Source organism: Nicotiana sylvestris, chromosome 1 (assembly GCF_000393655.2).
Source record: "Nicotiana sylvestris chromosome 1, ASM39365v2, whole genome shotgun sequence".
Classification (NCBI taxonomy): Eukaryota; Viridiplantae; Streptophyta; class Magnoliopsida; order Solanales; family Solanaceae; genus Nicotiana; species Nicotiana sylvestris.
Genome location: NC_091057.1, coordinates 107,906,700 through 107,919,166, shown reverse-complemented (window position 1 = coordinate 107,919,166; position 12,467 = coordinate 107,906,700). Strand labels below are relative to the sequence as shown.

The window sequence follows — 12,467 nt, the reverse complement described above, 5'->3', positions numbered from 1 at the left end:
TTAATTATTTAAATCATCTATACGTGTAGAGTTATCTACACCGCGAAAATTTCACAGTGTGCGAAGTTTTAAACACGGTAAAAGAAGCTAAAAATAAGAAGTAAAACGAAAAATTAGCAGAAATAAAATCCAACGGCCCAAAGGTCCCCACACGCATGCAAAAGCAGCTCCATTTCTCCCTATTAAATCCATCCATTTCCAAGATCCTCTTTTCATCATCATCTCTAACTCTAACTCTTCCACATTTTTCTCTTCTTTCAACTTCAGACGTAAATATTTTTGCCCCCCTTCATTTTTCCATGTTTGTTGAGTTTCAGATCATCTAATTCCATTTCTGGGGGTTGTACCTAGAAACTCAATTTCCATGGAATTTTCTTGACAAAAAATTGACCTGTATTGAGTACATTAAGAAGAAAACATCATGGAAGTAGCTAGAATTAGACAATTGTTGCTCCTTTGGTGTAGAATCAGATCTAACCGTGTTGCTCTTGTGGGTGGCAACCACACCGCTGCCAGGTTTTGCACTCGCTAAATTCTCCTCTCTTCCACCGTTGGCTTTTCCTCTCTCTCTCTCTCTGTTCTTATAGTTGTTAAGAATTTGTCACGTACAACTATAGGAGCACAAGATACAATCAATTGTTGCAGAGTCTTGATTCCATAACTGTACAATTTTGGATTGTTTTGCTGTTGAACGATGGATTTGGGTCGCGGGTATTGCCCCAAAAAGGGAAAAGTAAAGGGGAATCAATTTCCTGGGGTTAAAATTGGGCTGAATCAAGATGCCCTTTTGATAATTAAGCTACCAGATTCTAGGGCTTTAAGGATTATGTCACGGTCTTTGTTCTTGGCAGTGGTTCTTCTTACATTGCCCTCAATTGGGTCCATACTAAGAGGCTCAGTCGACGTAATCGACGTGAATTCTGATGATGTGAGGGACTTTAACATGTTGCATAATCTTTTTCGTGATTTGGGAGATGAAGGACTTGTTAAAAAGGGCCAAAAAGGACTCATTTTGAGCTCTGAGAATAATGATCATTTGGCGGAAGATTTGGAGTTGTTGAATGACAATGTGGTTGATTTGGTGAATGATTCAGATATGGATAACAAAAATTCAATTCCAAATGAGACGTTTGATTTTGCAATTGCTTGGACTAAATGGAACAGTAAGTTCATTGATCGTGTGCTCAAGATTGGTGGCATTGTGGTAACTCAATTGAGCAATGATCCTTTAGCTGAGCTCAAAGCTCTAGCTAACTATAGAATTGTGTACATACGACGATTCGACAAAACTATGATTGGTCTGAGGAAAATTGGGACAGTAAACGATGAGCTGAATTCGCGAAAAAAGAATATTCTTTGTGGAAGCACACCTGAGGATAAGAAAGTTGCATTGAAAGGATTAGAGGATGTGTTGTTTGAGCCACCAAGAAAGGCACTTGTGAAATCAATTTCAAGGAAGATGAAGTTTCTTCCTGAGTTGTTAGGGGATTCGCTTGAGAATTACCCGCGAAGAGTTTTCATTTCTGATGAGAAAAATGGAGTAGCAGAATGGTTTCAGAGGAACTACCCTGCAAAGAATCAAGATTTTGAGGTTTACAACTTGGATGTTGAAATCCAAGATTCAGAGGAATGGGGGAACGGGGTGCCCTTACTTGGGGCAGCAGAATGGTTAAGCAAAAATGTGAAGGAAGAGGACTATGTTGTGATGAAAGCAGAAGCAGAAGTGGTGGAGGAAATGATAAAGAAGAAGACAATATGTTTGGTGGATGAGTTGTTCTTGCACTGCAGAAACCAATTGGAAGATGATGATGATGATGATTATGAAGAGGAAAATGGAAGCCAGAGGAAGGCTTATTGGCAATGTTTGACATTGTATGGGAAGTTGATAGATGAAGGGGTTGCTGTGCATCAATGGTGGAGTTGAATCTAAGGAATGTGAGACACTTGGTTTAGCTTTGTATTTTTCTCAGTCTATTGTTATTGTTTTTCATTTCATGTATCAAGTGGTCATCAATGGCTTGGCTTTTCTTGTTTGAGCCATTGTTGTTTGATTGTACTTTGTTTCTGTTGGCCAATGTTGGCACGAAGATTGTTGTGTGGTTTATTTTTAATGTATTCATTTTCTCTCCTTTTTGTGGATTTTGTTTAGTGATTAGTAGTTGCTAGTTGGGATTCATGTTGAGAAATTTACCTGGAATACAACAATAGAAACAGATATTTATAAGAAATACAACCACTTTTAAAAAGTTACTTTATATACAATTTAGTACAACTTTTTAACTTTTTAATTAAATTAGATACAACTTTTAATATGCCTGAAATATCTCACTATGGAACTTGAAAATAGGGATGCCAACTAACACATAATCCCTTAAATTCAAAATAATCTCACAGTTCTCTCTCATCTAATCCGTTTGGACCATTAATTTTCTAATATTATATTTTATATAGCATTGTAAAGAACTATGTTACGTATATTTTTAATAAATATAATATGTTAGTATACTCAAAATCAATACCCATATATTATATTAGCAATCAATGGTATATTAATTATTATATATTTAGTATACGGTGGATATAGTATAATACACACACACACACACACACATATATATATATATATTGTATAGAATATACTGTGTTTCTTCTATACATTAAATTAATCTATACAAGAAATAAATACACCTCGAATAATATAATAAATATGCATTTAAATACTCATATAAATATACAATGAATATACTATAAGAGATTTCATATATACATTATATAGTATATTGTATAGATTATACAAATATAATATAATAGTATAAGATAAATATGCTATAACAGATTTCATACTTTTATTATATTTGATAGGGGTGTTCATAAAAATCCGAAAACCCAACCAAACCAAACCGACCAAAAAAATCGATACTTTTTGGTTTGGTTTAGTTTTGGTTTTGAAATTTAAAAATCGATCAAATTTTGTTTGATTTTGGTTTTAATAATAAAAAAAAAAACAGAACCAAACCAAATATAGGAGTAGCTATTTTAAATTTATTATTACACCTATATATATGTATACTTTTATACAAAGTTTCAAAAAATTTATAGTAAATGTTAATCGTTTGCACTTTTAATATAGGTCTATTCCTTTACATTCTAGTTTGATTGATAGTTTTCTTTTGTTAAGTGTAAGAATCTATTTTATGTTAAAAATAATATATTTTTAATTGAGTCCTTAAATTATTCATTACTATTTGATTCAATTATCATCAATATATCTTGGTAAATAATAGATTTCTCAAAGGGCAATTGATTTGATATTGTTACGTTGAAAATGTGGTCGCCGAAATATGTGTTTGATAGTGTATGTCTTATATTTAAGAAAAACCCGATAAATAACCGAAAAAATCGAAAAACCGACATAAACCGAATCAAGAAAAAACCGACTTAATTGGTTTGGTTTGGTTCTAATATTTGAAAAACTGACTTTACTTGGTTTGGTTTCTTTTTAGGGAAAACCGATCCAAACCGAACCATGAACACCCCTAATATTTGACTCCTATATTATATAGTACATCTCTTTCTATTTTTGAATGGCTGCATTTGAATTGGGGTAGATTTGGTTAGGCTTAATTTTAGGGATGTAGAGATATTTTAGGAAAATTTGATTGTATTTGAATTGTAGTCAACTTGCTTAAGCTTAAATTTAGGGAATGTTAAGAATTCTATACAATTTTGCTACAATTTTGGAATCTTCATTTAGTATAGGTTGAATAATGTCCGTAGAGAGAAATTCTTTTAATTTAAATATATATATTAATTATATAAAATAAAGATAATGATGTTGTATAATATGTAAATCAATAGCTAGTTGCAAATGATGAAATATACTATCTATAAAGTTGTAGTTATGTAAATTGTAAACTTCCGATTCATGTTCCTATTGCTACGTGCAATGCATCGAGCTTGTATTGGCTTTTAGTCCATAAGAGATGAACCCAACCCAATACCTTTTTATAGGTTATGAGCCCACACCAAATTCTTCCATTTTTTCCTTAAACGCGTGTCATATCGGATACCGCCATATAAATTGGGACATAGATAGTACTTTTTAGGTCCCTTATTTAGAAAAATAGTCGAAAATTACAAAGTTCTTAAAGTTTAGCAGTTTTAGAATCAACTCAGACCCATAGTGTGAAATAAATCACCCTTTTATGTAAAGAAGAAAAAAAACTATTGTTTCTCAGCCTCCCTCTACATCCTTTCTGTTTCTTGTATCAAGTGAATTTAGTAAAGTACTTGTCAACAGTGGGCCTATCATTGATGTAGAATCTTGTAATAACTCCAACCTCACCATGACCTTTATGTTATAATCACGTCTTTTTCTAAAGGACCTGTAAATTTTAGATGTACTTATACATTTAGGCTGTTAATGGATTTTCCAATTGTTATTTGTTACTCCACACAAATATATTTAATAATTTATCAAGTTACAATTCTATGTTTGTTTTGCAGAGGAGCAATTACTTTAAAAACATGGTCACAAAGTATTACTTGGCACTTAGCCCTTTAGTTTCGACTGTCATAATCTTGGTAATTTAAGACGATTCGTCAAATGTGAAGAATTCAAAATCAATTATCTAGATGAATCATGAGCACGTGGGATTACCTGAGAAAATCTGTATTCTCGCTCTTTTTTTGTGATGACCCTTTACTTGTTTTAAAATAAAATTCTACGTTTCGATGCCTTAAAAACCTCTTTTAGCATCACTTCGATTTGCGTGCGCAGTCCAGGCACGTAGCCGGAAAGCCTAAATGTGAAAATCTATGAAAATGATAAATTTTGACTATAAAATAAATTAATTTGACTTCGGTCAACGTTTTGGGTAAACGGACCCGTGATTTAACGGTCCCGGAGGGTCCGTAGGAAAATATGGGACTTGGGCGTATGCTCGGAATCGAATTCCGAGGCCCCAAGCCCGAGAAATGATTTTTTAAAGAAAATTATTTTCTGAAATTGTTTAAAAGAATTTGAAATGAATTTTGATTAGAACATGTTGGTATCGGACCCATATCTTGGTTCCGGCGCCCGGTACAGGTCTTATATGTGATTTAAGATAATTCTGTGAAATTTGGTAAGAAACAGAATCCGTTTGATGTGATTCGTACCGTAAATGCAAAGTTTGATGCTTTAAGAAGTTTTGAAATATTTCATTGATTTTGAGGTTTAATTTGTTGTTATTGATGTTATTTTGGCGATTTGATCGCACGGAAAAGTTCGTATGATGTTATTGAGTTAGTACGTATGTTTGGTTTTGAGCCCCAAGGGCTCGGGTGTGTTTCAGATGTATTTCGGAAGGTTTTTGGAACTCAAAAAGTTGCAGGTTTTTGCTGTTCAGTGCCCAGGGATTTTACTTTTCGCGTTCGCATGGTCCCTCTCGCGAACGCGTAAGGCAAATCTCCCAGGTGTCAGATTTCTTCTTCGCGAACACGAAGCTTGAGATGCGAACATGAGGTTGAGGGGGGAATACCCTTCGCGAACGCATCCATGCACTCATGAACGCGTAAGGTTAAAGGCCTGGGGAGGGGTTCACCATGTTGTGCATCGCGAACGCAGCCACTGGCCCGCGAACGCGTAGGCTTGAGAGCCAAAGCCCCGCGAACGCGAACCTGGGAACGCGAACGTGAAGGCCACTTAAGCTGGCTTCATCGCGAACGCGATAAAGGCCTGTCCAGTGATTTTAAAACAGAAATTTAGCCAAAATTTCATAACTTCTTCTTTTCAACTCCAAATTAGGCGATTTTTGAAAGGGGATTTCACCACCAATTCATAGGTATGTAATCTTAGACTCATTTTCTTCAATTTCCATTAACACCCATTAGATTTCTAGGCTTAAATCATGTGATTAAGGGTAGAAAATTAGAAATTTGGGTAGAGTTAGGGCTTTTTATATATCTGTGATTTAGACCTCGTTTTGGGGTCAAATTTTGGAACTAATTATATATTCGGGCTCGTGGGTGAATGAGTGATTGGGTTTTGGGAAGAATGATTAGAAAGCTATAATTAAGCATTGGAATTGGATTGTTTAGCATTTATTGATGTTATGAAGTCGATTATGTCTAGATACAATTGATTTGGAGCCAAATTCAAAAGGAAAAGCGGTGTTGGAGGCTTGAGTTGGCCGTGGATGTTCGAGGTAAGTGTTTGGTCTAACCTTAGCTTGAGAGATTAAGAGTTTTGTCCTATTTGCTATTTGTTTCTTGTTGAGTACGACGTATAGGCATGGTGACGAGTATCTATACGTTGGTGTCAAGCATAACCAGGAGTCTTATATTGTGATTTTCATGATTTCGTTGTATTATTCATGCCTTAGTGAAAATTTTTATTTGTTGTGTAAAGTTGTGGAAAGAATTGTGACTTATGAACATTGAAGAGCGTTGTCTCCAGTTGTATAACGAATTGTGAAAGTATAAGTGATAATTGAAACCCTAGAGCATTGGCTCGAGTTGTGAAGTGAATTGTGAAGTAAAAGTGAGAAAGAGAAGAGATCATTATGTTGCCCCTTGCCGGGCTATTGTTGAGTTGTGGTTCCCTTTCATTGTGTTCTTAATTGATATTACGGATGCTTAGGTTGATGATTCTTTGTATTGGGTAGGGATTATGGTTATAGCTGAGATAGTTAGGTGTCGGAACAAGTTTGATTATAGCTGAGGTAGTTAGGTGTTGTAACAAATTTGGTTATAGATGAGGTAGTTAGAGGTTGTAACGAGTTATAACTGAGGTAGTTGGATGTTGTAACAAATTTGGTTATAGCTGTTTTCTCCCTAGCCGGGACGTGATTACTTATGCTGTCGAATCCCTTGCCGGGATAGTGTAGACCATATTGATCCCTTGTCGGGACTCTTGTAATGATTGTTGTTAATATTATATATGGATCGGGTTCCACGCTGCAATAATATTATATGTGGATCGGGTTGCACGCCGCAACAATATTATATGTGGATCGGGTTGCACGCCGCAACAATATTATATGTGGATCGGGTTGCACGTCGCAACAATGATATATGTGGATCGGGTTGCACGCCGCAATAATGATATATGTGGATCGGGTTGCACGCCGCAACAATGATAAATGATATAGATCGGGTTGCACGTCGCAACAATGGTAAATGATATAGATCGGGTTGCACGCCGCAACAATTATGATACAAGTGTGTTTATTTTAGATATTAGTTCCTTTTGCTTGCTGTGAATTCTAAGCTGCCCTTAGATTGTTACTCTGGATTTACTGTTAATACTGGTATACCCCCGCAACATGTTTCTCTCTCCCATTTTTACTTGCTTATTCTTGTTTTACTTTCCGTTGTATATTATATAACTGCACAGGTTTATTTGATAGTCTGGTCCTAGCCTCGTCACTATTTCGCCGAGGTTAGGCTGGGTACTTACCAACACATGGGGTCGGATATGCTGATACAACACTCTGCACTCTTTTGTGCAGACCCCAGTGTTGCTGACTTCGGACCGCAGTGAGATTGCTGAATCTTGTTCATCAGGCGACCCGAGGTAACCGTGCAGACGTTCGTAGGCCTTGACGTCTCCTTCTATCTACTTTCCTGTTTCTTACATGTATTTTCAGAGACAGTGTTGTATTTAATTCTTTCAGACCTTTATTTTTAGAATTCTTAGACCGTTTGTGAAACTGTGACACCAGTTCTGGGTAATTGAGGCTCAAACAGTTGTAACAGATATTCATGTTCAGATGGCTTATTGTTTTCTTCCGCTTATGTTATATTCCGTCGTTTAAATGTTATTTCTTCGTAATTGTTAAAGAGAATAAAATTGGTAAAAGGTAGATGGTTCAATAATTGGCTTGCCTAGCTCACATTAGTAGACGCCATCACGACTCCCGAGGGTGGGAAATCCGGGTCATGACATCTTTCTATCATTTCATCTCTAGATAAGAACTTCAATAATCCATATTATTGTTTTATATATTTAAGACGGAATGATTCTCATATATCTGTCAAATACTTTTATATAAGATGTTAAAATCATAAAACTACTTTTATTTCAACCTGATGGGACTATCGTTTTGTGTTGTGACTAGAGCATAATCGGACGCTACATAAACTTTCAGATGCTACTTTCAGGTTTCCAAAAGTATCGAGCAAACAATATATAGGGTTTTGCTGACCTAGGTTAGCATTGTATACATATTTGAGTTCTTCAAATTATCCTTATTATTTCATGCCATCACATTAAATGTATGGACATTTTTGTCTTTCACCAAAATATCTCATTTTCTTCTTGCAATTCACGTTCAACACACCCAATTCTTTGATGTAATTTCCACTACATTTCAGAAGAACAATTTGTCCTTATAATATGCTCTCATTCTATTAATCTAATAGGACATTCAGCATTGATACAAATTAATAATTGGGCATTGAAACAATGACTCCTTTAGAGAAATCGACTTAACCGACAGAGCGAGGACATGTCCCAGAAAAGATAGAGTTGGGTGTGTTTTCTCAATTTCTCAATTGCACGCACCTTTGTGTTCTCTTTTCATTTTCTTTTTCAATTGGATTTCATCTTTTTCATGATTTTTTCAATTTTCTCTCGCCCAACACTTCTTATCTGACCTTGATTTCAATGGAAAAGGCCAAACATTAATAAATTATAGGATCTGTCAGAACAAAGATAAAGAGATTGAAGAAGAAGAGGTAATTGAAACGGCAAGTTTGGAGCTTGACGAAGAGGACGAGAGATTGCTGGATTGGGGGCCTCTTTTGTGAAATGTCAAAATTATCCCCATTATTAATGAAAAAGTGGTGGCATATAATAAGGGTATTTTGGAGAACTCGAATATGTATACAATGCTAACCTACTACAACATATATGTGTGTGTGTGTTTTCTTGTGATTTCCAAGACTTGGACACTTAGTGTTAAGTTTTCAACCGAAAAAGTGATGTTTTTAGCCAAGAATCACATTTATTTTTATTCTCAAATTTTTGATATTTTTCTATTTATGTGCTATGTTAAAGTATCCAAAAATTACTTGTTAATTACACCTTCTTCCATTACTCTTCTTTCTCTTTTCCGTTTAGAAAGCCCGTAAGTCTATCATTAATTCAGTGATCAACCTATGCAATGAAAATCATAAAATTAAGGCTATAAGAATATTGTGGGCTTCTTCAACAGCCAACGCATGCATCTGCCAGTCTCCGGGACCAATCTTGCCCCCTCCTTTTTCAGCTCTTTACAGGTGCTTTTCAACCGATAATTTAGAAGCTTGATAAATCACTTTGTATTAGATTATATTGGTAATTATTCACTTCATTGTATCGTTATTCAAATTCTTACTTGCACATTTTATGAGTAAAGGATTTGTTAGAGTAAGTAGCTTCTTCACATGCATGAATGAGCTACACGTGTGAGTGAAAGAGTGCATTTGAGTTATAACATAATAAGCTTGCTTTACTATAGACTATAAAAGGGTAATTTGACCATGAGGATGAGAGGGTAATTTGATATCCGTTAAAATGTATTTTTTTCGTTTTTGTTTATTATTTTATTTGTGATCTTCCATATATCTGACTAAAGTTTCTATTTGCCAGTCCTTTTGATTGTTTAATCAAGTCCCAAAAATGTGATTCTTGCTCCGCATATTCTTTACATGATCCTCTGAATTATTGTTTCTTTCTTTTATCCTTCTCCTATAATTGTTTAGTATTTATTAGTACAATTTATGTTGATATATAATATATTATTGGTAGTTGTTTTATAACACGGGTTGGTTCTTTTCATATTCTTAACCGTTTATTCTCTAATTTTTTTTTTCATAGTTCTAATTATTTGGATTCTTTTTGTAATCCAATTGTTTTGGATATATCTGAGAATGTAGTTCAATAATTCTTATGTTTCTTCTTCTTTTTTGTATTTTGGTATAATTAAACCTGGCTATTTCACTTCCAGTATTTTATTTTATTTTACTTAATAGAGAAGTTACATACGTAACAAAGAGGTCGGTAAAGGAAATTAACTCGGGAGATCACTGCGAATTGTTCTGTAAGATAGCCTTCAAATTGTAAATCTTTTCTTTTGACAGGTCTATTTTATAATTCCTTTTTATTAGTTGTACTCGGCTGGTTTTGTATATCTGTAACGACAATACAACTATGATTTTAAAAAAGAACTTGTACGTAAATATATATATATATAATATTTGGGTTGTAGATAGTTATCACTTGTACTTTTCTCTAAGATATCATTTTTATTTTTTTGGATGTACCTCCCACCTCACTAATGATAAATTTAATGTGCTATCTTGATTTTCAAAGGCTCTAATAATCTTTCCAAAGAAGAATTAGTTTAGGTACATAGCAACATTGTAACTTCTATTAAAAAATTTCGAGTAGAAAGCTTCAGTTGAAAAAAGAAAAAAAAAAGAAAAAAACACGTACTCAATAAAATAACCTGCTTGTGCTAAGTTTATTCTTTTTATTACCTGATTTGTCTTATCTTTTGTGACCGAGCGTAGCACGATTTTATTCACTAGTTTTAAATGTATAAAGTTCCACTCAAAAATATGAAAAGACCATTTAGTTGAGAGAGTAACCTGTTAGAGATTTTTAAACTAGCTTTTGAAGTCGAGATAAGCTTAGGATTTATTTTTTTGACATGACATAGGATTCAGGCCAATGCCCGTCCCCAATTCTTGGTGTATTAAATGTTGGAATTTTATGTTAGTTTATATAACGTTCAGCCCGTATATATTGTCTATTTTTATCATTCATTTTATTCAATTATTTTTTTATTCTTGGTGTATTAAATGTTGGAATTTTATGTTAGTTTATATAACGTTCAGCCCGTATATATTGTCTATTTTTATCATTCATTTTATTCAATTATTTTTTTATTCTTGGTGTATTAAATGTTGGAATTTTATGTTAGTTTATATAACGTTCAGCCCGTATATATTGTCTATTTTTATCATTCATTTTATTCAATTATTATTTTTTAGTCATGAGCTAGCTTTTAGAGTTAAATCAAATACAAGATCCATTTCCTTAACAACATTCTAATTGCTCTTTAAAATGGAGCGTTAAATAGACATATGCCTTATGAATCACGGGGTGGGTGGTGGTTTTCTTGGGGGGAGGGGAGGGGGTGTTCTCGTCAAACGAATAAATTGCAGAACCGATGTGGACGACGAAAACATTTTACTGGCTATTTAATGACTTGGTTTTTTCTTCCTTTTTTTTTTTATTTGAAAAACCCCGAGTAGACTCTATGTATTTGAAATAAAAATTTGGATTAACGAGAAAGAAAAATGTTACCGCATCCATAAATCAATAGAGACCCTCTTCAAATCGATTGGAACTCCGAGATTATTGCGTTACTCATAAAATTAAAAAAAGGAAAAGACAGGATAATCTGAAAAAAGTATTTATTTATTCATATATCATAATCAAGCTAGTCTTCATCATCGTAAGGATTAACAAGTACAAAGCTTACATAAATAGATCACAGCATCGACTAACATTTGCTTCACGAAGCAAATTAAATAATAGAAACACACCTAAATAGATAGTAATAAAATAGAAGTTAATTAGGGCATTCAACACGGACAAAGTAATACAACATAGTAAGTACTAACTTACAACAGAAGAGATATTAATGAATTATTTAACGATAAACAGGCCAACTCCTTTATAGCATTTCAAGGATTAGTGGTCTGTACAGGAGGTGGGAAAATTGGGAAATTAGGAAGACTGGGATTTGAAGTGCCAGGGAATGAGGATGGTGGAAATTGAGGAAAATTTGGCAAGCCAGGAAAACCAGATGATGGACTAGGTAAAGTTGGAGTTGTAGGAAAAGTTGGAGTAGTAGGCAAAGGGAATGAAGGAAAACCAGGGAAACCTGATGCCTGCAGAAGATTACGAGCTGCTGTAGCTTGGCCAATGCATGAAATTGACACTGTTATTATGAGAAGACCCATGAGGATAATTTTGGAAGAAGAAGCCATATTGTTTTGTGTTTGTAAGAAAGTCTTTAAGTTAATTAGTTTTGCTTGTTGAAGTAGTCGAGTTTTGCTGTGAGTATATATTTGCAGGGTTTTTGGGTGGTTATATAGAGTTGGAGTACTATGAGGGTATATAATGGGCATTCAATTTGTTCACCCTCCTGTGTGGTTGAGCACATGGAAATCCATGGACATAAATTCTTGTAGCTGTCTCTCTCTTTAATTCTACAGCGTTGTCGATTTAATTATTTCATCGAATACTTGTATTTTTCCATTGACACAGGTCGTTGGTACTTAGCATTTTTTTTTATTGAACTTAAATTTTGATCTTCCATTTTTTACTCACTTTATTGATTGACTGTTAGGCCATACCCTTGTCTTATTTATCTTTCTTTGTTCTTTATTTATTTTTACCTGATAACGTTATATATAACTTGGTAGGA

The 12,467-nt window shown here is 34.2% G+C and overlaps 2 protein-coding genes across 2 annotated transcripts; one reads left to right on the top strand and one right to left on the bottom strand.

The window, feature by feature from the left end:
- Nucleotides 1–694: 694 nt before the first annotated feature.
- On the top strand, nucleotides 695–1,924 carry LOC104242165 (uncharacterized). Its single transcript, XM_009797183.1, has one exon. The coding sequence runs from the start codon at nucleotides 695–697 to the stop codon at nucleotides 1,922–1,924; it is 1,230 nt and encodes a 409-aa protein (XP_009795485.1).
- A 9,797-nt stretch (nucleotides 1,925–11,721) lies between these two features.
- LOC138873023 (uncharacterized) lies at nucleotides 11,722–12,027 on the bottom strand. Its single transcript, XM_070151455.1, has one exon. The coding sequence runs from the start codon at nucleotides 12,025–12,027 to the stop codon at nucleotides 11,722–11,724; it is 306 nt and encodes a 101-aa protein (XP_070007556.1).
- Between the last annotated feature and the right edge of the window lie 440 nt (nucleotides 12,028–12,467).

What these genes read in the sequence shown, in the direction of transcription:
- LOC138873023 (XM_070151455.1), bottom strand. Translation starts at nt 12,027, where the DNA reads ATGGCTTCTTCTTCCAAAATTATCCTCATGGGTCTTCTCATAATAACA.
- LOC104242165 (XM_009797183.1), top strand. Translation starts at nt 695, where the DNA reads ATGGATTTGGGTCGCGGGTATTGCCCCAAAAAGGGAAAAGTAAAGGGG.